We start from the raw sequence: 26674 nt of genomic DNA, 5'->3' as shown, positions 1-26674 counted from the left end.
AGTGTATGTATTGTTTATATACAGTGGTATTTTACATTTGATTATTCAATTTGTGTACCTGAATACTGCTAGTCTGCCAGACAATATTTATTTATTTATATATATATATATATATATATATATATATATATATATATATATATATATATATATATATATATATATATATATATATAGTATACTGTATTTATGAATTCTTGTGATTGGTTTATTATTTGTTATGCAGATGAACTGCTTTACAAAACCACCCCAACCAAGTTGAAATCATAAATTCTTTCAGGATAGAGCTATTCAGTTCATCTTGTGAAATTACACTCCATATCGCCACAGAAAACATTTGATATTGCAATTTCATTTTTTTTCTAATATCATGCAGCACTATTTCAAATTGATATAGGTATGTAAGTTCTGGCACAACAAAATGTTGTTAATTGACAGACATTTTCTAAATAGTTCATCTGTAAATATACAGATATATAGCAGAAATATATGTATATGCTATAGCAGAAAAGAAATATGGATGGATGAGAAGAAAGAGCAGAATGTGTTTGAGTCGTGAAAGAGACTGACAGATGCCTTTTTGTGATCCACACACCTGAAGCATCACGCAGAAAGACACACAACAGCAGCAAACGTTGAATTCACCTCACTTTGGTGGGTTATTGCATCTAGAATGGACAAATAAACACATTTTAGAATAGTATTGGCCATCTTGCTGAGTATTCATGCAACAGTCAGTCGTTTTTAAAGTGAAAGTATTTTAGAGACATTACCTATGTATAAGGTCTTAAAGCAACAGCAGCTAAATAGCATATTGTTCATGCCATTAATAACAAATAGCAAACATTAATAGCAAAAAATTAATTAATAATAATAAAGCTTTCAAAGAAAAAAAAATGTAATCGATATATATATATATTAGGGTTGTCACGATACTGGAATTGGAGACCAATCAGTACTGAAAATTTTAAAAGGACCATTTCCCACGAACATTTGAGTGCTGTGGAGCACGTTCTTAAATGGCGCTGATTCACGCTGAGTTCACGTGCTTAGCAGAAATTACTTAGAATTGCCGTGAAGGTCATTGGCTTACCGAACTCACTGCTGTTTACTGCGTGTAACCAGATACAGGGACACTGGAGAGTTTCAAAGTCACGCTGATCAGCTGGTTTGTCTATAAGTTGACAGACAAGTGGTCTGCTGATGAATCACGGCTTTAAAGCGCTCCAGTGTCACTGTATACAGCGGTGAGTTTGGTAAACCGATGACCTTCACGGCCAATCACGGTCATTTCTTTTGAGCATGTGAACATAACTGCAAATCACCACTGTTTAAGAACGTGCTTCACAGCAGACGTTTTTTAAAATTACAGTATCAATTGGTATCAAATTCCAGTATCGGGACAATACTGATATACTATTTATACTGTATACATTGCATACTCTGTCTTTGACTTTGAAAAACTACTGCTAGATTTTTAGACATATTCCATGCATCTCTTGACTCAGTTTTATTGTACCCTTGCACCTAAAAGTGTTCCCTGATCATTTTTATAAATATCAGTAGCATTTGTATTATATGTACATTCACTAAATGAGCTTGTGAATAGAAAATCTGATCAAATGTGGACTTCTAAATCAATACCCAGCCTTATATTTGAGGGCTGTTCACACAGCCCCTCCCAGATGGTTACATTTCAGGTGGCGCAGCTGGGGGCCGTTTACTGCACACATGTCAATGATAAACACCAACGAGCTGCCATATGTCACATATGCGGAAGACATTGGGGAGTATGCTCACAGGATGGAACATACCATGGCCTTCGATACATTTAGCCGCCCATTGTTTCTTGACAGGGATGATAATGAAAACGATTAATTTGGAATTCTGTGTTGGTTTTTGTCCCTCACAGGCAAGTCTAAGGTGGAGCTCACATATGACAAGATGTTCACTGTGACAAGCTGGCTGAGGTTTACAGTCACGAGAGAAGACGATGGGGTTCCAGTGGTCTGCATTGTTGACCATCCAGCAGTCAAGGACTTCCAGGCACAGAAGTACCTCGAAGTGCAATGTGAGTGAGACCTTAGGGTTTTAGTTATTCTTATAGGTTAAAATGCTATCCTTGTAATTTGTTTGTAAGTGATATGATATGATATATGATATGATATGGAATGCTTTATAGGACCTTGTGCCAGTGTTTTAAAATAGCAATATCACATGAGTAGCAGTGCGATATGGCTGTATATCAGCACTAGTGGGAAGCGTGTGTTGGCTTGAGGCAGCAGGCCAATTGCCTTAGTGCTCCCCACCAGTGATGATATACTGTACAGCTACATCGCACTGCTACTCATATAATATTGCATTTATACAACAGTTTGACGGCATAATCGTGTGTATACGAAAAGAAATCAAACACGGACAGTCTCAAAAACCATTTTGTACTAGGTACTACTTTCTTCCGCCATTCCTCCACATCTGCAGATGACGTCAGAACAGCAGGAACCATTGCTCATAAACCAACGTCACTTCAGATCTAGTATTTGAATGATTCTCTAGTGTAATATCTACAGTGATGACAAAACAGGTGATTTGGCTCACATTTTAAGATTATAAGGCTGAACGGCATGAAATGCCATCAGTCTACTGAGATTTCCCAGTATTTCTCTGTTGCAATCGAGATTCACAATACTTAACCCCAAAATAGCCAGAGCAAAGAAAACACTAGTATAACACTGTATAACGCTGTATAAATGCAGCACTACAAAATACATAGAAATATCAACTTAGAATGTCACTTACCTGATTTATAAAAATTTGTTTAGCTGTAGTTTGAAACTTACATTGAGAAAACGCTGAGTTTTTCTCTCTACAAAGAACTTATTATGTGGTCTCTGTTGCCATCTTGCGGTGGAACGTCAATCGTCACTTTCTTTTGTCTGCTCTGACAGCCCCCGATGCCCTAAATCCAATGCTTTGAAAATATAAATATTTTAAAATAAGAACTATCCTTATAAATAAACTGCGATCTGCAATCTAAATAACTACATTCTCACCTTAAAAAAAGCCCTAAAATTACATTATATTGTCCAACAGCTGCAATATTTGTCAAACTGTAGAGTGTCCTCTGCTTGTCGCTGTATGTGGGCGGAGTAATACACAAGGGTGAAAGGTAAAGAGGCTGTAGGAGTGCTGTTATTTGCAGAATATCTCACAGCTATGAGCCAATCAGATTCAAGAACCAGACAGAACTGTTGTATAAAATAAATAGATTTTTTTTATAGTTATCATATATGAAATGTAATATTAAATTATTATATGTATGTAATATTGAATGTTAGAAATTAAATAACATTTATGTGGTCTGAAAATAAAGCATGTGTCAAACTGTCTTTAAAAACTAGTCAGCATTTTGATAAGTAAAAACAATGCCCTACTAAAGTGATCTGAAACACTCATTCGTAATATTTAATCTTTTATTTATTCCAGAGTTGAACAACATGATGCAGCTTTTAGAACCCATTATAATCAGTGATTCTGTCTATGCTGTTGCAAACTCTGACAGTAAACTAATGCCATGTTTTATTTCTGACATGCTCACGCTTCGTCTAACATGAAGCAAAATGGATTTGTGACAACACAACAATGCTCATGTAGACGTGCTGTTGGGATCACAAGGAAAGCAATGCAGAAACTGTGCTTTCCAAAACTTGGCACTTCACAACCTCCTGTAATCCTCGCTCCTGTAATGCGTCCTGTAATGTACGCTGTGCCTTCATGGTGATATAAGCCAGTCAGTGATGCTCCGTCTGACATGCTAACATTAAACTAACTTGAATGCATTTGACTGCTTGTTTAACAGTTATATAATGTTGTATAACACTTATATAAGTGTTGTAATCATACTAGAAATGAAAGTTTTGGCAAAATACACTAAAACATATTTCTGAAAATACACAGGTTAATGTTATTATGAGCCCACTACATTTTTGCAGGCAAACTCATATATTTTTTTAACCAAACCTATGGTTTTGTAGCACATTCACAGGGCTATGGTGAAGCTTAAAGATGACTCTCATGTGGAGTAGAAAGTCACATGCATTGCTCAGGTGTGATTTTTTTTCACAGACTTCAACTAAGTGTAAAAGTCTTGATGGTTCTATGGGTTTGTCCATCCAAACTGATCTTTAATTTGTATTTTCCATTGAATTTAAGTAAGGTGATTGGCTGGGCCATTCAAAGCTTTTCTAATTCTTTTTCTGAAAGCATTTGAGTGTTTCCTTGGCTTTGTTTTTGATCATTGTCTTGTTGAAATGTCATCCTGGTAATGTAGATGTTGGACTAAAGCAGCTAATATTATTTACACTGACGAAGGGCAGAGGGTTGCTGAATAACTTCTGATTTCAGCTGCGGTCTGGGCTTTCACTGCCTTTCTACACCTCCCTTTCTTCGTGTGTTCTTTGTGTTCATGTGTTCTTTTTTCCTGTGTCATTTTATTACACGACTTAATTTGTAAACTAATTAGAATTGTTTCCACAGCACCTTTAGAAATATGTTTTCTGGTGCATGTTAAAACTTATATATATTATATATTATAAAACTTAATATATATATATATTGACAAACTATACTTCATATTGAAATGTTTGCTCTAAAAGCACACCCAATTTTCATTCCAAGCTTTCACCTGAATGTTGGCTCATATCAGTATGCTCCTGCAGGTTGGATGGTGAGTTTCTAAAGGCTGTGATATGGTTTGTTTTAAGTAAACAAGGCAAACATTAAGGGCCCTATGATACACCTGGCACAATAAGGTGCAAGACGTGTCTGGAGCTATTTGTTGCTATTTTCAGGTTAGCACAACCCTAATATTCACGTTTTGCACTACGTTGTTTAAATAGCAAATCCATTCGCGCCACTTTGTGGATTCATGGGATTACTGGTCTAAAATAGAGGTGTGTTAAAGCGCATTGTTGGTGCGTTGCTATTTTGAGGAACTAAAATAGACAGAGCCATTGACCATCTAAAATCTGGTCTAAAGTCTAGGCTAATTCTTTATCCTCGCTGCAGATAGTCTGATTAACAGTTTTCTGGCCAGCGAAGCATTCAATTTTTCCCTTACAAATTCCGCCATGTAAATAGCAAATCCACCATGGTGCAATGCAACTGACTCTTAAAGGGAATGTGAGATGAGACTCTGATTAGTTTAATGCAGGTTTTGTTCAAAACACACCCATAACCCATTAAGAGACAGTGCACAACCCTGTTTTTCCATCCTTAAAATAGCAAAAGTAGATTCAGATATGCCCTTAATGCTTTTGCGCCCTGCTCTTTAGACTTTGTGCCTAGATTGTTAAAATAGAGCCCTAAAAATTTAATCAATCTTTTCAGAAAACTGAAACATATTTTCTAAGTATGGACATGTATATGCGCACTGGATTGAGTAGTTAAGAAGTCTACTTACTGTTTGCTATCTGCTGAAACATCACAGAACTTCATATGACCCTGTAAAAATGAGAACTGATAGACTGCCTGTCATCTTTCAAAAAAAAAGAAAAAAGAAAATCATGTTTTAGAGAAGAAAAAACATCCTTTCAAAGCCACATAGTAATGACTAACAAGGACCTTAATAGAAAGAAGTGGAGTGAAAAGTACATTTGCTTTTCCAAAAGTTTACAGAAAAATAGAAATCGTCATAAGTGCAGATACTCCAAAGGTGAACCTTAGTACTGTGCTGAAGTAAACACTTTGAATTCATTCATTCAATTTCCTTCGGCTTAATCTCTGATTTATCAGAGGTTGCCACAGTAGAATGAACCACCAACTATTCCGGCATATGTTTTAAACAGTGGATGACCTTCCACCCACAACCCAGCACAGGGAAATACACATACACTCTCACATTCATACACAGACTTATACACTAGTTTTAGTTTATTCAATTCACCTATCACCTATACTGTCTTTGGACTGTGGGGGAACCGGAGAAAACCCAAGCCAACATGGGCGAGAACATGAAATCCCACACAGAGCCAACTGGCCCAGCCTGACCCACGACCTTCTTGCTGTGAGGTGACAGTGCTAACCACTGAGCCACCCACTCATTTTATTATGTTTAATGTAATATATATATATATATATATATATATATATATATATATATATATATATATATATATATATATATATATATATATATATATATATGATTAGATAAAAGGAATTTCTTTTTCTCTGTCTCTTAGTTGGAGTTGTTTTCCTATTATCTTTGTCCTTGTGTTAGACATCACTGAGGCCTATCCTTGTCCTTGTGAGAGCAGGCATTAGCCCAGCCATGTCACTTGACCTGTGATGAAAGATTAAGCTTGTTTTTGCACTTTGGTAATTCAGACATGACACAGAGATTGTGCTTCTGATTGGAAGAGAGCCTCTGGCACTGTCTTCATCCTGAGATAAAGATATAGATATGATTTTGGAAGATGTTTTGCTTGACTCCTCAAGCATATTCTTCCTGAGGTTAATCCTGCCTGCTGCAGACTTTAGGAGATCGGCTGCTTTACCTGACCTTCATCTACCAAAATCAACACATCTACAAAAACGGCATGATTTTTGGCCTCTGGTGTCCAACGTACAGCAGAAAAATATCAAAAACATTTCATCTTTGCTATTTAACTGGATTTCGTGCTCACGGGCAGCCTTTGACATGCTCCGGGGAGAGCTGGTGTACAAGTCATTGTCTGGCTCACTCTTCTTTCAAATTGTGCTGCTGAAACTGGGAAAACAATCAATGTTAAAAATCATTGAGCGAAGGCAGCCTTAATGGAGTTGGTTTTTACAATAGAAAATAGAAAAACATTGCTGTGGATATTAAATAAGCCAGAAATATTGATAGCTACACCATGCAAACAGTTTCACCGGTGTGCAGTTCAGCAGCTTGAGGCAAATTAAACGCTCTGTGGGGGAGGTGCTAAGAAATGACAACAATATCTTGTGTCAATAATTGTGTTATTAGAATTAGACTGACCTTTTCTGTCCGGCACAGCGGCTAGAGAGAAAGCGAAGGCCAGTGGCACTGCTTTCCGTGGATTTCCTGCTCGTGTGCCTGGGAGAGAGAGAGCAAGCTTTGGAAAGGAACTAATGCAGGGGAAGCTTCAAAGCAAGAAACTTTCACTCAGAGCCTTTCATGCGAAGAGTTTGAAGATGACAAGGGGAGAAATGGAAGGAGTCTCCATAGAGCTGAGACAAACAGGTGGATATTCCTCTTACAGAACTTCTGAGCGGACCGCTCTTTCACTCCCCCCTCTCTCTCTCTCTGTTTCGCGCTCTCAGAGCAGGCTGTCCATCATGGACAAAGAAATGTTACCTCTGACAAGGTGTAATTTGGACAGATAGAAGGCCAACAGATCACTTTTGTTGATAGAAGAGGTCAAACAGGAAACATCAAGTGGGCAAAGCACTCAACAAATTTAACGATTGCCAGAAAGCCAGTTGAAACGTCAGCCCTGAAATAATGTGATAAATCTTGTCAAGACATTGACGCTTATTTTTCTGTGCACTTTAAAATCCAAGAAAGCGTGAAATCTGTGGGTCAAAGTGAAGTCACCGTTCACTCAGCATCCAGTCCATCCAAAGTGCTGTAAGAGCCTGTGAAATTAAAGGAGTGGAATCTGGGGGTTATTATAGTGGGCGACTTTGACATGGTTTCAGTGAAATAATCTTATGCCCTTTGAGTCCTATGGGACACTCAACATCTCTCAGTGTGGAATTTCTATTGTAAATTTCTTGGCCCTTATGCTCGACCTGCCTCCAACGCAAGGTCTGCTGCTCATCCTGATTCACGCATACTAATGACTCTGGACTATTTACATTACAAACCCAGTGTTTCATCTCAGCGCATGTGTACAGTGTAACCCACATCGCTTGCCAAAGCCAGTGCGGTGATGTCATTAAAGTTGCACGTGGGAGAAGCTCTAATATCTCCCCCTTGTCCGTGGATCATACACACAGCACTGTCGCATAAGCATCTGTGGAACGCCACTTCAAGCTCTATTACTGGGAGAATATTAGATTTGGGTTCCTTTGAGAAACCAGAGGGCTGGATGCCGGCCAGCACTGGAATGGAGCGTAGGACTAGAAAGGCAGAGCTCAGCCATTACAACCTGTCAGTTTGAGAGGATGAATACCTCCAAGGAAACAGCATGAACCTCAGAGCACACATCTCATGTGGAGCCCACTTACATAACTGGTGGACTTGGCAAGCTCGCCATGGCCTCCTATGAATCTTGGGAGCTTTAAAGGGATAGTTGACTCGAAATGAAAGATCTGTCATCATTTACTCACTCTCATGTCAGTCCAGATATGTAGGGCTTCCTTTTATCTGCGTATTTAGAAAAATGTTCGTTCAATGGACTTTTGTCATGGTTGCAGCACTTTTATTGATTAAATGAGGCTGTGATGCTAAAGGGCACCTATTTTACCCCTTTTTCAAGATTTAAGATAAGTCTTTTGTGTCTCCAGAATGTGCCTGTAAAGTTTCAGCTCAAAACACCCATCAGATTATTTATTCTAGCTTTCAGAACATTAGAATTCTCTGCTCAGAACACAATGTAGCAGTTTTTGTTGTCTGTGCCTTTAATGCTAGTTCTCCCCGCCCATTGTTCCCACGTGCCTGTCAGAGTGTGCCTCAATCTCCGCCTCAGCTGCGTCAGATAAACAGCACAGTGACAGACATGAAGGAAGCAGATCTCACGTAACGTTTGTGAGAAATATTACTAAGAAATATTACTACTATAATACTAAGAACTTTACCAATGGTTATTTGATGTATTTGTTGTGGAGTTGCAATGATGAGTCACACACAATGTCATTCACGCACACACAGACACACACACAGCACGCGCGTTTAACTTTGCACAGTTTTTTGCACGGCAAATGTGACAGGATACACATTAATCTCCACTGCTGTATGGATATTATGTTATGTTAATGTACAAAATAAACCTGATTTAGTGTCCACAAACCGGAATTGAGCGGGTCCTCTTTTATAGTTGTACTGATACGCGGCTGTGGTGATCTGAGCGAAAATGAGCGAGTTTGAGCTACTTCTACAATAAGGTAGAGTTCAGAAAAAACAAATTATCAGTGAAGAAACTCGACACAAAAGAACATAAAAGCCTCACTGTCAGCTAACATTTTGAAAGTATTATTGCAGAGCAACACAAACAGCGCACAGAAGTATAAATGCATGACAACGGGCAAGGTATACGCCGTGGGTCATGCCGATCACTTAAGGCAGAAGTATAAACCAGGCTTGATTAAAATCGCTGTAATACATTACGAACATGCACTGTTTTAAAAAGTTTTAAACTTGTAAAACTTATTCTTGATGATATTTTAAGATGACTGATGATCACAGAGAGCTCAACAGATCTTTTATTTGCAGTTGCTTTGCGCACGTCCTGTCTTGTTGATATGATTATACGTGTTACTTTGAAGACATGTTAATATTTGGCTGTCAATCAATTCGGTGGGCAGGGAAACCGCACTCCTGCATCATGTTGCAGTGCCTCAACATGGGAGGGAAATGGATTCTATTTTAACGTTAGGAAATTTCAAAAAAGATACTTTTGTCTTTATATCACCCCAGTATGACTGTGGACACACTATACCTACACACACTTCTGTCCAACCAGCTTACGAAAGATTATTTTCATCATACTGTAGGTGCACTTTAATACAATGAGTTCAGTTGATTGTAGTGTTGTTTACCAACTTACCTTTTGTTCTGGAAGAGATACATCTTTCATAATAACCCTTTCAACAGACAGAATCTCCATTAAACTGTTTTGAAAGTTTTGAAGATTACTTGACAGAGGTTGTTCTTCTTTTCAATGACAACAGACAATATGAAATAGATCTTTATTCAATCGAGTTGCCAGATTTTGCTTGAAAAAAGAACTAACAAAAGATTAGAATAAGAACAAGCTTTATCTTAGAAATAAATATGCCAGAAAAAAATAGATATACAGTTAATGGCAAAACAGAGGATTTCTAAACAGCTTGACTACCTCTTCTGTTCTATTTTAAAAAATAGATTTGTATATCCTGTCTTGCATATTTAACCCTGTCTGTATCTGTCTTTTTTCCCTCTCGCTTTTGAATGATACAAACTTATCTAAGAGTGTATTAGGAAATTGCGTGATATTTTACATTTAACTGTAATGGCCTACTTGGGTGTCATTTGTTAATTTATTATTATTATTATTATTATTATTATTATTATTATTATTATTATTATTATTATTATTATTATTATTAATATTATTATTATGTATGTTTTTTTTAAATTCTTGGTTTGTTTGTTTCTTTTTTGTTGTTGTTGACGTTCTTTATTTTCATCTCAATATGGTTCAGAGAGTAAGGAATGTGTTTAATTTCCAGTCAGTATTTCTCTCCTCAACATTGTGAAAATAAATGTGTTGTGGTTTTTCTTTCCCTCACTTTTAGCACCTCTCTGATTGAGAAATGTAAAGAGTTAAACTAGAAATAAATATGGCACAATCAAAATATTGTGACACATCAACTACATTATTAACTCCATGAACTGGATCGCTTAAGGTCAAAGACGCTTATAATAAGTAGACACGGCAAAACTTATAGAGTGTGCTCTCTAAAGCAGCCACACAAACATAAACAAGTGATATACTGCAGCGAATGAAAAACAATAATAACAATAATATTAATTAAAAATAATTATCATGATAATATATTAATTAAAAAAATGTAATAAAATAAATAAGTACAATTGTTAAAATTGTGAATGATATTTATATAATATTATTATTAATAATAAATATATTAATATTATTATTATTATTATTTAAATATACAAAAGAAATATAAATAAAATCAGTTCCACTGTAGCAACCCCTGATAAATAAGTGACTAAGCCGAAGGAAAATAAATAAATAAATGAATGAATGTAATATTGTGTTGGTCAATTCAATTCAATTCAATTCACCTTTATTTGTATAGCGCTTATACAATGTAGATTGTGTCAAAGCAGCTTCACATAAAAGGTCACAGTAAATAGGAACAGTGTAGTTAAGTTTGTGGTGTTTTAGTTCAGATCAGTTAGCTCAGTTCAGTGTGGTTTAATAATCACTACTGAGAGTCCAAATATTGAAGAGCAAATCCAACGATGCGCAGCTCTACAGATCCTGAACCATGCAAGCCAGTGGCGACAGCGGAGAGGGAAAAAAAACTTCACTAAAGGCGGAAGTGAAGAAAAAAAACCTTGAGAGAAACCAGGCTCAGTTGGTCAAAATCAGCAGATACCAATCGTGTAAGATAACATATGGTTACTCCAGTGTCAACCATCACAGTTTCACAAGTGAGTAATATTTCTGCAAATGCACAAAGCAACTTTTTAGAGTAGTCAATCCATCACAGACTTCTTAAATTACGGCAACTTGACTGAGGTCACCGGGTTCCATTCATTTGCACCCTGTTGACTTGTTGCATGAACAAAAAGTGTTTTTCAAGGTGTCTTCCTTGGTGTTTGACATATGAAAGAAAGCCATGCAGGTTTGACTCTGTGACATCAAGATGAATAAATGACGACAGCAAAAGTACTTCAGAGGAAAATGCTGTATTGAGAGTGATGAATCATTCACAGTTATACCAAGAGCATGCTTAAGGAAGTCAATAGAGTCCATTTTGATTTCATATTCCCTTTACGGTAGGTTAATGGAGGTGCCAAGGTCAAGAGTAACCTTATATTTCTTGCAATAGAATTAGGGTTGGCAATGGCTGTATATTTATTTGTTGCTTTGTTTATTTCCTGCTTTTTTATTTTATTTTATTTTGCATACCTAACTTATGTTTCTTGGATCCATTATGCCTAATGAAAGGCCAGTGACAATTTCTTGCCATTCAGTGTTCTCTTTTTTGAAGTGTCTTTCATTTTCGCAATGCACTTAGCACTTAGTATAACACAAAGGTTAGCATTTCCTGTTTCTACCTGTCATGTTCTTATATGTAGAATCACTGTCTGACAAACAGGAACCTATTTAGTATTTGCCTGATATTAGACAGATTCTACAAAATCTGCAGCAGCAGCGCCGTGACAGCCTTGTGTAGTCCATTAAATGCCAAGGGTCCTAAATGTCTCTGTGATTTTCTTACATAAGCTGTTTGCCATTAAGTTTCATCATGTCATTAGACTGCCAGACAGACCGAAAAATCCTATTAGACATCAGAAATTGGCACACAGGTGTAAGACCGTTATGCAAGGAGTTTATACAAATGTGATGTGAGTGACCGGCCTGCACGGGTAAGTACGTCAGACTCGGCTCCTACCCTCCGATGTTATTGAGACAAGCAGCGTTGGGTGTTTCGGCGTTAGTTATATGTCCGACGTCAGTTTGAATGTCACCCCTCCTGCTGCACTGTACAAACACAGCAGGAAGTCTAATCCCAGCTGAATTGGAAAAGAACTGAGACTCGCCAAGGAGAAGTGCACATTTCATGCTGAATGTAGCAGCTACGGCTGAGAGGCAAGGCTGACGCAAGGTGCAAAAAGCCAGCATGTTACCTGCTGCCAGTCACTGGAGAATAGACCCATTGAGCAGCCAGTCGTTTTAATAGATATGAGAAAGGGCAGTACTTCTGGAGCAGAAAGGTCAATGCTGAGAGCGCAAGAGGAACGCCTTTGAATATGGACATTGGTGATGTCATGGCTTCCAACTGTATACACGGCAAACATCAGGGTGTATCGATTACGTTTAAATGACTCGAAAGGTTAATAGAAAAAAGCATGCGCACATTTGGCATCAAACAATGGTAATGCTGAGGAGTGGAATCAAACGGCTGAGAACAATCCAATAAGCGTTGAACAAAGCCAAGGCTGTTTAAAGTTTCATGCCGCCCGGGGGCACGAAGCGCTGATGTGCTTTACTTTTGTCCTCCGCAGATAAACCTGAGGTGCAGATCGTGGTGGATTTTCCATCGGGCCCCATTAGAGAAGGAGAAAATCTGGAACTGACATGCCTGGCTAAAGGCAAACCTGAGTAAGTTGTTTCTTTTTGTTGTGTGTTGCATCTTTGATTATATTGCTAACTGTTCTGATCTTGATCGACGTGGACCTTACGGATAGTTCACCCAAAACTGAAAACAATGTCATAGTTTTCCCACCCTTTACTTGTTCCACACTTGTTTAACTTTCTTTCATCTGTAGAACACGAAATATGTTTTAAAGAAAGCTGGAAAGGTTTCCCAGAACTGTGGGAAGGGCATTCGCTGCGTAATAACATATGCTAGATACGTTGATGGTAGGGTTTTGTGAATAGACGATGCCATTGTCATAGACATTACGATGCTGAGCCGGCATTGCGATTCTCTGCCCCTCCCCCGTCGCAAACCTACTTGCGAAAAATACACTCTTAGGCCTCGTTTACACTAATACATCATACAGGAGTATTAAAAAGGCATTTTAGAATGAAAACGATCCACATCCACACTGGCATTTCACCTAGCATTTCTGAACAGCCCTCCGTCCACACTATACCGCTGAAAACGCACATCACATGACCACACACAGACACACACACAGTTTCATGCACTTGTCTGAGCTCCAGGCAGTCAACGGGTGATTTGAGCACAAAACCTCAGAGAGCAGAGCACGTCGGACAGTTTATCAAGAATGTACTGCTGGATCTCGTCTCACTGTAATTGTCAAACGTGATATTTCATTAATCTTGTCTCGATCTACACTGCAAAACTGCTTTTCTTACTTTGATTTTTTCGTTTTTCTAGTCCAGATTTCTAAAAATTCTTAAATCAAGAAGAATTTTCTAGACAAGAACAACAAACATATTGTGTTGTTTTCAGAAATAATGAGTCAAAATGAAGTGAGTTTTTCCTTAAAACAAGCTAAATAATCTGCCAATGGCGTAAACAAAATAATCTTGTTTTTTTGGCATAAGATTATTTTGCCTACCCCACTGGCAGATTATTTCGCTTGTTTTAAGGAAAAACTCACTTAATCTTGGCATATTATTTCTTAAAACAAGACAATAAGTTTTGCTTGTCTAGAAAATTCCTCTTGATTTAGGATTTGTTAGATATTTGGACTATAAACAAGCAAAGAAAATCTAAGTAAGGAAATCATTTTTTTGAAGTGTGACGAATCTTCAGTCTTTTGAATCTATCAGGTAACGTGTCACAGCATCAGTACACTGCTTCAATCTTTCGCTTTCACACTTGTACTTAGTACTTTTAGGGAAAACCTCAGATATTGTTGGTTGGTTGCTGTTGGTTGTGCACCTTTTTTACCAACCAAGTTTGTCGACACCGTTATAAAGACACAGATCACTCTGCTGAAAGAGTCCCACTAAAAAAGTGATTGACAGGTGGAAATTTATGTGTAACTTATCTTTTATTTATTCATGATTTGGTTATGGGTAAAACAAAGACCATGCGGGTCAGGAAGTTTTAACGGTAGGCTACAAATAATAGTTTATTTGTTCTAATTCATTAATTATTTATAAATAATTAATTCACCGCCACCTATGATGACGATGTCATCGTCCATCGCAATGTTTCACATTAGACATCGTACGATGCCAAATTGGTCGACATCGCCCAACCCTAGTTGACGGTTCATTCCACTGTGGCGACTCCTGATTAATAAAGGGACTAAGCCGAAAAGAAAATGATGAAAGCTGAAAACCTCTCACCATTGACTTGTCATTGTCAATGATTTCCAGTTTTCATGTCTTCATATAGCTTCTTTAGTGTTCAGCGGAATAAAGGAATTTTGGGAGGTGAACTATCGCTTTAACTACAAAACATTTATCCTCCTGATTTGCAGCATTCCAGGACTTTTTTACGATATTGCTTAATTGCATTTGAGCCATTTAATCATCCTCCATTTTACTGTTGTTGAACGAGCTTTCATTTATTTTTGGCTACACAATGCGAAATTGGATCATGTGCACATGCAGGACAATATTTTTTGGCTTTTTATCACATATAGACAGTTGTTTAGTTTGTGGCATGCAATGTAGACATTTAATTTAGCAGAGTCGCTTATTTAAAAATAAATGCATTCAGGATTAAGTAATGAATAAAGAAGAGTAATGAATGTAGTCCCAATGCAACTTATGCTGAGTTCAGGCTGCATGATTTTCAAAGTAGTTTTGTCACTGATGTTTTCACACTGCATGACCATATGGGCAAGTGTTTCGTCACTGCTTTGTTTACAATGCAAGATGCCGCACTGCCTGCCTCACCACAAATCTTTTTAATGTGGCTTTATGTCAGATCCTAACACTTAATAAGTGATAGACATTCGTGAAATAAACTAGAAATTCGTGCAAATTATATGGAAAGAGAGGACATATAATAAAAGCGTATATAATGTATAAAAACATAAAAACGCATACACTGAGTGAGCAAAAGGCGCACGCTTAACCCAGTTTGCAAGGGATTGCGCAACCTGACATGAGTCACAGCTCTGTAATTGAACAGGAGATATGCAAAATACAGTGTTTTTCCCCCCCCCCAGGGTTTTCTCACCTTTAATTGATAGGACAGTAGAGAGTATTGACAGGAAGGCATAGAGAGCAGAGAGAGGGGAAGGATCGGCATAGGACCGTGAGGCGGAATTGAACTCGGGTCACCGTGAGCACCAGAGTGCATGTGTCAACGCACTAACCACTACACCACTGGCGCTGACAAAAATACAGCGATTTTTAATCATAAAAATGAGTGTAATTATTATTATTATTATACAGAAATTGCATTTATAGCACACATCAGTACACAAATTTTTATTTTATTATTTGCATACATCTCATAATGGCAGGTGAGAATGATGACAGGTTAAGCACTGCCTCCCCTGACCACACGTCCCTGTTAGTATATATATATTAATGCAGTGGACATTCAAACATTTTCCATTCATGAATGTATCCAAACACTTTCCTCATGTTAGCCTAAAGTGAGTTATCAGTGTTTGTCCAATGTGAGCCGTTCTCTTGTTTTCACATTCAACAAGCCCCATAGCATTCCCAAACTGAAATGCTGCGAGCAGACGAGACGCTACCCGAATTCATTTAATAAAGATGAAAATACAATCAATACAGTGAGCAGAAAATTGGAAGTCATTTTCATTAAAGCTTGGAGAGGGGCTGCAGTCATTACTGTCAGACAGTGCAGGGCTTGGCTTGCCATCCCATTTGTATTCTCCGCCTCACGCCAGGTTCTCTGCAGCCCCTCCGCTGTGTGTTTTTCCCCATGCCTTCCTCTCAATAAGGCACTTTTTCTAGGTCATTTCTCCCTTTCCATATCAGGACCGTCTGCATCTTCATGCCACGAATGTATATTTAACCTCGGATTGAGACTTTTTGGGATTCTCCGCTCGCTGCTCGCCATCAAATGTTGTTTTGCCATCCTCAGAGGCCGAGGATCAACTGTTATTGAACGCAAACCAATCCTTTGTTTCAAAGCTCTGAAGGTTTTTTTGTTTTGTATTTTTCTCCCTCTCTCTCTCTCCGCTTTTAAACAGTATAGCAACAAGTTTAAACACTGAAACAAAACCAGAACAACAAGGGAAAGCCTCCTCAGATGCTCTTGGGAAATAACTACACTGCAGCAGTGCCACTGAAACTTGTGAGAGTTTAGAGCCTCTTTTATTTTTCCACAGTGGCTTTAGCTCATTCTGCTCATCACTGTGAAAGTAGAATAGGCTGTTGTGTGCCCGGCTCAGGTGTTTAGAGAACAAAAGGAGATAGCTCGCCGTGCCAGTTAATTGAGGCAGACAAGAGAAAATCACAGCCTTTCTCTTTTTGTTACTTTGCCAAAATGTAGTTCATTTGCCAGTGCCGTAGGCTGCGACATTGCTCCAGTGCCACAATCTGTGCTACTGACCACAGCTGAACTTTTTTATTTTCTAATGGTAGAGCTTCAGAAAACACGCATTCAATTGGGTTTAATTAAGCTTTATTTCTAGGCCCTTTTAAAATGTAGATTATGTCAAAGCAGATGATTAAAAGAGAATAAAAAAAAACAACAAAAATATTTCAGATGGTGAAACATTCCAGGGGTGCATTTCCCAAACAATGACATAAGTCGTGGCTGAACTATCATAGTATGATGCATCAATTGGGAAAAGAACGATATAGTGATGAGTGTTTTCCAAACTGTAGCTGCTTTGTTGCAGATCCATAGCTTGAACCACGTTAGTTATAACATAAAACACTCTAAACGGGGTGGAGTACCTTCTTTAGAGGAAAAAAGCCCATACATTTTTGTGCAATTTATATTGTTTTACACACACACGCATTTAAAAAAAAATACAATATTAGATTTGATCAAAACATGCACTCATTTTCCATATGAACTAAAATATATGTAAACAGCACCTATAGCGCCTATGTTTCCTTACACATATTATTGAGAATATTCAATATTCTATTCTAAATTCAAAATTCATTAAATAAATCATATAAATCGTTAGGCTAATGGTTGCATATTTACAGTAGGCTATTTATTAGGAAATGAAAAAAAAATCCTACTTAATGATAATAATAATAGTTCATTTATTTATTTTCTTGTCGGCTTAGTCGCTTTATTAATCCATGCACATCCATGCACACTCATTCACACTCATACACTACGGACAATTTAGCCTACCCTATTCACCTGTATCGCATGTCTTTGGACTGTGGGGGAAAGCGGAGCACCAGGAGGAAACCTACGCGAATGCAGGGAGAACATGCAAACTCCACACAGAAACGCCAACTGACCCAGTCGAGGCTCGAACCAGCGACCTTCTTGCTGTGAGGCGACAGCACTACCTACTACGCCACTGCGTCGCCCAACAATTATAATAATAATAATACTGGTAAATTATTATTATCATCATCATCATCATTATTATTATAGTATCATTATTATTATTATTATTATTATAAGTAGTATATTGGGTTTTTTTTAAGTCTATTTTTACAATTTGACACATTCAGAAATATTCTAACCAACAGACCCAGATCAATAAGCTACTATAAATTAAAATCATTAACGTATACTACATTTTTTGTTTTCACAAGCTTTGGAGACATAACGTAAATTCCACATTTAAATAATAGTTCACCTATAGCTTTCGTCATGAGCCACGGCTGCGGTCAAAGTATAAACGTGCATTGCAAATAGAGCGGAAGTGTCAATATGAAGCTGAACTGTAAAAATACTTAAAAAGCAAATTACACCTAAGAGAGATGACTTAAAATTTTTTACATCATTCCAAGTTTAAATGTTGGAATGTTCGTAAGGAATAGGGTATAGGGGGATGACTGGGAATAGAACACAACCAGGAACTATGCTTCTAACTACAGCTCTAGAGGTATAGTTGGAAATGTACAAGTTTGCCACGCAGTTTGCGAATGTTTGTTGGAACGATAGATTTGGGAAACACCAAATCAACGAACTATGTGTGTAACGACGCACCTTGCGACCCTAGTTGGCTAACAATGGTTTTCAGAAAAGCACCCCAGTATAGTAGGCTGAGATGAGAGGAGTGGTAGAATGCTGATTCTAGTTCAATTAAAAATGATTCAGTTCAGTTTAGTATAAATGTCACTGCTGAAGTTCAGTTCAGTTTATGTTGCAAATATTAACATCGTAACATATATTACAGACAAAAAAATCAATAGATTGATTTTCTGGATGCTGCATGAGTGGCAGTGCATGGCTATTTAGTCCGCTGGAAAATAAAATTATGTATATGGCCACACACACACAGCAGCTACATTTGATTGCGAGTTCACCTTTTAGTGCTTATTCAAATTCTGCTCACGCAGTTCAGTGATTTGCGGGATTGACAGCCTCATTCAACAAGCAAATTAACTCTTGAATATTGCCACCTGCATTTACAAAAATTCTACAAAGAATCGTGTATACAGAATCGATCCGAAGAACTCTTTACTGAATTATTAAAATGTGCTTTAGAGATGTCTCTCATTTTGCATGTGGATTAAATAAGTAACACGAAAAGATGTACGAGCTTTGACTGATTTATGTTTCCAAAGCCTCCTACAAAAAGAAAACAAGAATGTGAGCAAGCCCATATTAAATCTAAGCACCAAGATATTTTTTACTTGCACTTACCTACTCTATTAACTCCATACATGTCATGTTTAATTACATGATATGTTGATTAATTCAAATTATCATAATTAAAGAGATTGCATTAGGTTTAGAAGTTACCCACTGTAGAATATTTATAGCTGTGTTACTGTGTTAAATGAAAAAACCCTCAAATAGACACTGCAGAAAGTAGCTTTAGAAAGAAATGTATATGCGTAAGTAATACCTAGACTACAAAAGTTTTAACATAAACTGTGGGACATAAAAGAAAATAATTTGTCTAACATCTCAATATTTTGTGTTCATTCAATCAAAGTCAATGGTGGTAAGCAAACTTGTTCAGTATTACTTTATGTTCCATAAAAAAAAGAAAAATGTTACACAGGTTTAAACAACATGAGGGTTTATACGTGCGGAATCTTCATTTATTTGTTTATTTTTTATAGAACAATACTCTGAATAAGCAACTAAAGTAGATGGTAGTAATATGATTAAGTCATAGAGTCATTCATTCATTAGATACCTTCAAACAGCTTATAAATGGGTATAAATGTGCATGTGAATTGTTGGTTTACCAAACTTTTTTCAAATCATGGAATGTGTTGACAGTTCTGCTGTGGTCATGTTTTATTGGCAAAACTGTGTCTAGCATACATCAGAATATTAACTTCTTACTTAATGAACTGCTGTATAAATAAGTATCACATTTGCTCTATAGTGCTGTTTGGGTTAAAAACAGCACATGTGTGATATTAAATGATTTGCTTGTGATATACAAAAATTCATACAGGGCATTTTTGCCTTAAGATCTTGAATATTAAGGACATCTGTCTAAATTCTATAGGATCCATTCATTTTGCGAATTGTTGCCCAGTGTCATGTTAGTCACTAATCAACTTTCTGAAAAGTAGGATGATCTACAGTGCTCAGCATATATAAGTACACCCCTCACAAATCTATCTTTTAAAAGTCATATTTTAATAGGAAGCCATATTATATACATTAGATTATTCAGCACTGAAGCCAAATCTGGAGCTTATCTAACAAAATAACTTACGATAACGGCTCAAAAACTAGCACACTCAAATGTATTTATTATAGAAAACTATTAAATACAAATTGAAAAAAGAGGAAAGATCAAGAAAAGCAAAAAACAACGAAAAATTTAGTTGAAATTTTGTAGGTTGTAATTTCTTTTTTCAATATTTTGCATGAATTTAAGTGCATTATCTTTAAATTTCGAAATATGTTTGGTGAGTAAAATACTATTTTAATAAATATATCTGTTTAATAAATCTGCTTTGTTTAAATGCACTAAATATTGCATTTTAAAATTAATATTAATTTTCAAAATGGGGTGTACTTAGATATGCTGAGCACTGTACATAGGTCTGGGGACTGGTGCATTAATTGTGTGAATAATTGTAATGCTTTCTTTTTAGTAATAATTAAATGACCGGTAACACCAATTCTCACTAGTGGCTTATTACTTGCTTATTATTAAGTTATTGGCTGTTTATTTGTAATGCATGATCTTTTTCAAAAATAATGCCAAAACCTAACTACTACCTTAATAATGATTAATAAGCAGCGAATTGGGAATTAATTGAGGCAAAGTCTCCTTTACAGCAGCCACAAAGAGCAATTTATTTATATTTTAGAAAACAGTTTAAGGTTTTTTTTCCTGACTTATCCAATAATCACACAATTACAGAAATGTTATTTATGGAAGGACATTTAAATGTTTCATGCAGAAATTGCTAGTACATTTCACAAATAATTACAGAGAAACAAACAAGATATTGAATCAAACATGAAATTAAAACGTCTAAAAAGAGTTTTTGAAATAGCAATTGATTGTTTATATGAAGAGCTTATGCACCATCCCTGGATTTAGCACTAGATCTTTGAAATAGAGAGATCTTCTGTAGAAATAAAGAAATAAATCTAGGAAAAAAATAAATAAATCTAGGAGGACTAAATTAATACATAAATCTAGTAGTAAATAAAATAAAAAAAATCTAGGAATAAATAAATAAATAAATAAATAAATAAATAAATAAATAAATAAATAAATAAATAAATAAATAAATAAATAAATAAATAAATATTTGTCCCATAAAATAACTAAAAAGGTGCCATGTTTCAGATATGTTTATGTTCATTTTAGACAACACAATACATTATTTTATATATTTTGAGAAGAGTACTGGATATTTGATTGGATTGAAATATATAAAATAAAAAAATATAAATAGTAATTTTTTGCATAGCTATTAATAAATTCACCTAACAATAATTTTAAACTACTTTTAGATTTCATAATTTTCCTTTTAGTTCTTTATTTATAATAACATCCATGCATCGTGTTTAAGCATATTTTCTTTCAACAGTTAACATTACAATACAATCTTTGCATTGAAAATAAAACACTAAGTGGTTTGCAGACATTCACGTAGTTCTGAATTCTCAGAACTCATAATAGAGTGTCTGTGATATTATTCGAGGCTTGAAATATCCATCTATAGTACATTTCACAAATAATTACAGAGAAACAAACAAGATATTTAATCAAACATGAAATTAAAACATCTAAAAAGAGTTTTTAAAATAGCAATTGACTGTTTATATGAAGAGCTTATGCACCATCCCTGGATTTAGCACTAGATCTTTGAAATAGAGAGATCTTCTGTTTAGCACTGTGTAAAAAAGGGTATCCATATGTCCTACTTTGCTCTCAGGTTTATATACACCTTAACATTTACCTGCCATAAAACATCCCATAAAACTTTACATGCTGGTCAAACAAGCTCTTTACTTTAGCGAGAGGCCAGGAAAGGCTTGATGGCTCATCTAAACAGCACTAAAGCAAACCCGTTTGTCCTCTGTGTTTCCATCCAGGCCTCAGCAGGTGAACTGGGTAAGGGTGGACGATGATGTGCCATCTCACGCTGTTATCACTGGTTCAGATCTCTTCATCGAGAATCTCAACAAGTCCTACAATGGCACTTACCGATGCGTGGCGTCCAACCCTTTGGGTGAAGCGTATGATGACTACATCCTCTTTGTACGCGGTAAGTTCAAAGTGAGCGAGTAGTTCAGTGCATTCGACCTCTTCTTCTTCTTTCACCCACTTCACCGCTCCATCTGAGTCATGGGTCAATAACATTGATCTCGATGACATTTCCTTTCCTTCAGGACATGTTCTAATCTGACCATTTTCCTCTTGGAATTTACTCCTGATATCTTTTGCTGCACTAAGCCTGTGGTGAAATTGCTGTCCGAGTGCAACAATGGGACTCAGAGCTATTTTAAAAAGGATTTGTGCTACAACGAGGATCTTAAGTGAACAGATATACAGTTTATCAGTAGCAAGGGAGGTAAACCTTGACTAATTCACATTCACTCCGAGTCATTTTATCAAACCATACTGTGAAAGAGATTTATAGTAGCCAAACTTCTTCTTTTTTTGGTTTCTGCGTGTGGGAACATTGCATGTTGTCGGTGGGTCGCCACAGAAACTTGGCTTCGCCCGGGTTGTGCGTGTTCCAAAAACTTGCCCCAGCACGAAGTGCAAATGCGCCAGTAATTGCGACAGGCTTTTCACACGTTTCTCCCATGAGCAGCTTGGCAGTCGTTCCACTAGAAATTCATGACAGTTGAACCAACAGAATAGAAAAGAGAGTGACACAGCCACGTATGGCGCTGCGAGAGCTCAAATCCCTCCCCTATTAAAAACAGTGTTGAATATAACACACTCCATCATGACTCTGTCTGAGGCTGCTTTTAAGGCAAGACACTGCAGGCAAAATCACTGGGTTTTTTCATGCCCCATGATTTTGGGCTTTATGGCTTTTCATAAAGTGTTTCTTCATATCTAATGGAAAGAAAATATTCATAATACACTGTTAAGTGTTTCTTTTTTTCACACTTGTGTCTGTATTACAGTACATATTTTAAAAGCATTTTTATTTTTAAAATATAACCATAAATCTCCACTTCAGTAGCATACACTTACACTTTTATTAATATCTTTATTCCAAAGATTCTCATTCATAATTTACCTGATATTCACAACGGTTATTCAACACCAATAAAATAAAATAAATCACATTATTTTCTGGCTGTTCACAGTATTTTCTGAATTATGTAGTGAGGAACACTTATACAAAATCCTCTCTGTAAAATCCTTTGACTCTAAAATATATTTTTAAAAACTTGAGTTTAAACCTGACTTGATGCAATGTTCAGATTTTTGTGCTAAAATGATATGCAAATTTTCACTTATTTGCTTAAATAATGACTAATTTGAATATTTAAGCATGACTATATAGAAAATTAATAAAAATAAAAACATGCAATGAACTGGGGAAGTATGGAAATAGCTATTAGTAAATTTTAGCCTATCTACAACAGTCACAATTTAATTTAATTTAATTTAATTTAATTTAATTTAATCACTATCATAACTATGTCTGTTGCTTTTTTAATATATAAACAGTTCAACTACCTACTGTATCTGACTTAATGAGACAAGGCTGTTGTCACGATTCGTGCGTGTATAGATGTTGTCAATAGGTGCATTCAACTTCATGCATGCTGGTTAGAAATTGTGTTCGACCTTGCGCCGGTGCCACGTGACTGTCACATGTGGCATCAATGCACAGCGACAGCGCGCCGAGATCAGATGGCAGACTCAGCTGGTGCAGCATTTGAAGAGCAACTGCAGGAGCTGCGATGACGACACCGATACACGATTGGCTAGACTCACCGCATGACAACAACCACGTGTGTTTTGGGTTTATGATTGGACAAATTCCTTCTCACTAATTTTAAAACAAACAACTTTTTTTATGCCATCTCTTTCTTGTTTATTTCATGCTTATTAAAAGACCACAAATATTTCACTGCAGTAATCATCTTTTGTTAAACAACTTGTTTATAAAGATTGTTTGCAGAGGTTTATTTTCGACTATTTTATACAGACTATTTACTACATTCAGCTCTATGAATGATTTAAATTATATAATTTAGTAAATATTAACTTAAACAAGTCTCACAGATTTGTAATAAAATAATCATCCTCATTGATCCTTGTTTTGGGTTTAACACTAATATATATTGAAAGTGTAATATCTCTAAATGTAAATAAATGTAAATGCATTTTACCATATTCAAACAAGAACAGGAACAGTATTAACTTCATTCTCCATATCGAACTCTCATTCAACACCTATTGTAGCCTACAAAGTGATATTTTAATTCTTAGAATTTATGCTTATTGCTTTGTATTTAATAGGCCTATTTGTTAATATTTATTTTCTTTTTATGTTTATATTACCTTCTCGTTTACCCCTTATTTCTCTCATGTTTGTTATATAGGCTACTTAAATTGATTTCATAATTCCCTTATTGTTTAAAAATGAACTACAGTTTGTAGAGACTGTATTCTGTTTTATTTGTACTGAAAATGTTTGTTGTTATAAATGATAGATAAATAAATAATGGTGGCGCAGTGGGTAGCACGATTACCTCTGCTGGGTCCGTTGGCATTTCTGTGTGGAGGTCTCCCCGTGTCCGTGTGGGTTTCCTCTAGGTGCTCCAGTTTCCCTCACAGTCCAAAGACATGCGCTATAGGTGAATTGGGTAAGCTAAATTGGCTGTAGTGTATGTGTGTGAATACAAGACTGTATGGGTGTTTCCAAGTGTTGGATTGCGGCTGGAAGGGTATCCACTGCGTAAAACATATGCTGGATAAGTTGGTGGTTCATTCCGCTGTGGCAACCCCTGATTAATAAAGGGACTAAGCTGACAAGAAAATGAATGAATGAATAAATAAATGATGATGATGTCGACACCATTTGATCGGTCAACATAACTGCAGCAACTTTGAGCCCTGAAGTATCTGGCTTGACAACTTTGTTACAACTCCACCCCCACCTGTGCTTGGTTAATCTCGTTGATCAACAGCTGCAGTCGCGTTCAAGTCGAACGCACATATTGTGTATTTGTTGTCATGTGATTCCTCATGTGCTATGTTCCATGTGCTTCTGTTTATGTCTTATGTGCTTCCTTTGTTCTGTTTTCCCGCCGTTTGTTAGTTCCACCTCTGTTACACCCCTGTATGTATTCAGTTCAATCATGTCCTGTGTATTTATACCCCTAAGTTTGTTTAGTTATTTGTCTGGTATTGTATTGTCACCATCTCCTTGTCATGATTACATTTTGATGTTCCGGCGCCTGGAGTGCTTTTTGTAAATAAATGTGTTTTTGATAATTCCAGTGCATTTGTGAGTGAGCCTACCATGACAGCTGTCCCCGTTTAGTCATGCAGATTTTATTATTACCTGATTTTATTTGTCTGCTGCTTTTTTTTAAACATATAAATCTGCACAATTCAGCCGCATATCTAACATTGGAATTGCTAATGCTGAAATGGCACAAGCCCATCAACATTTAATCTTACATACTGTAGAGTGACAATCAAACAGATTTAAAAAACACATACATGTGCACTCATAAAGACAGCCGTTGGTGACATCTGGATGCTCTATAGTCTCATAATTATTCTTCCTCAAATTAATAGGATGACATCTGTGTATTACAAACACAGTGGCCCTGACACATTCAGCAAGGCCCACAGCGCCTTACGCGTGCTTCATTCTTCAATTAAACGCTCTGCTTTTCAGAGATGTTAAAGGGAGGGCAAAATGAGCGTTTAGCAAGCTGTCTCAATAAGGACATGTTTTCATACAGCCGGCATATGTAATGTATGGCATGTTGGAAGGTTAATTGTGAAGCTATTCATGCGTGGCCTTGTGCAAGCACTTTAAAGGGTTGTTAACACTTTCAGGACTGTATAATAATAATAAATTTGCAGATTTACAGTAAGCAATTTGTCAAGTGGTGAAAAGCCATCACGCAACAACATCGCAGCAACAACGCTGACATGTTTCTGTCATTCTTATGCATGATAAATTGTGATTGGCAGCCAGTGATCATCATGAGTGTTTGTTTAAGAGAAGCACTGATGCGAAAAGATTTTAAGCATCGTGGGATTAGGTAAATATTAAGTTAGACAGCGCTTGTGCATGATTGATTGATGCATTCATTTATTCATTAGCATAATCTTAATTATTTTTGCAAGACTTTTAATTATTCAGTTATCAAAGCATGTGAATTTTGTTTTAATTTATTAATCAAAGAATCAAACATGTAGAAACTTTTTAAATTTACAAAACTAAAGTTAACAGTACATGATCATGTGTCTATTGTTTTGCTGTATGTAAGTTTTTAACTCTTTTAAGACATAAAAATACCATAATATACTTAAGAAACGTGCCAAGTGAACATTCCTGTTTATCTGAAAAACAATACTGAAGTCAGATATTCTGCTCTGAAAATGTGAGTTACGTGCTGGAACGCTGTCTTTGTTTTGCTTCTTTTAACCCGTCCACTGCCAGTTTAGCCAATTATATTTAAGCATCACAGGTTGCCTTGTTGGAAAACCACATATTTTATTTGTTCA

The 26674-nt window shown here is 36.4% G+C and overlaps 1 protein-coding gene across 4 annotated transcripts in view; it reads left to right on the top strand.

The window, feature by feature from the left end:
- The window catches only part of cadm1a (cell adhesion molecule 1a), a 508053-nt gene that overhangs the window by 405807 nt on the left and 75572 nt on the right, over positions 1 to 26674 (top strand). For all 4 annotated transcript variants that reach the window (XM_056446059.1, XM_056446061.1, XM_056446060.1 and 1 more), the window contains 3 exons: positions 1913 to 2071; positions 12971 to 13067; positions 22048 to 22220. In XM_056446059.1, coding sequence (XP_056302034.1) covers positions 1913 to 2071; positions 12971 to 13067; positions 22048 to 22220 — 429 coding nt within the window. The remainder of the gene's footprint in view (positions 1 to 1912; positions 2072 to 12970; positions 13068 to 22047; positions 22221 to 26674) is intronic.

This window comes from Danio aesculapii, chromosome 21, assembly GCF_903798145.1.
Source record: "Danio aesculapii chromosome 21, fDanAes4.1, whole genome shotgun sequence".
NCBI lineage: Eukaryota > Metazoa > Chordata > Actinopteri > Cypriniformes > Danionidae > Danio > Danio aesculapii.
Note: the sequence above shows the minus strand (reverse complement) of the source record. Positions and strands in the feature narration are given on the sequence as shown.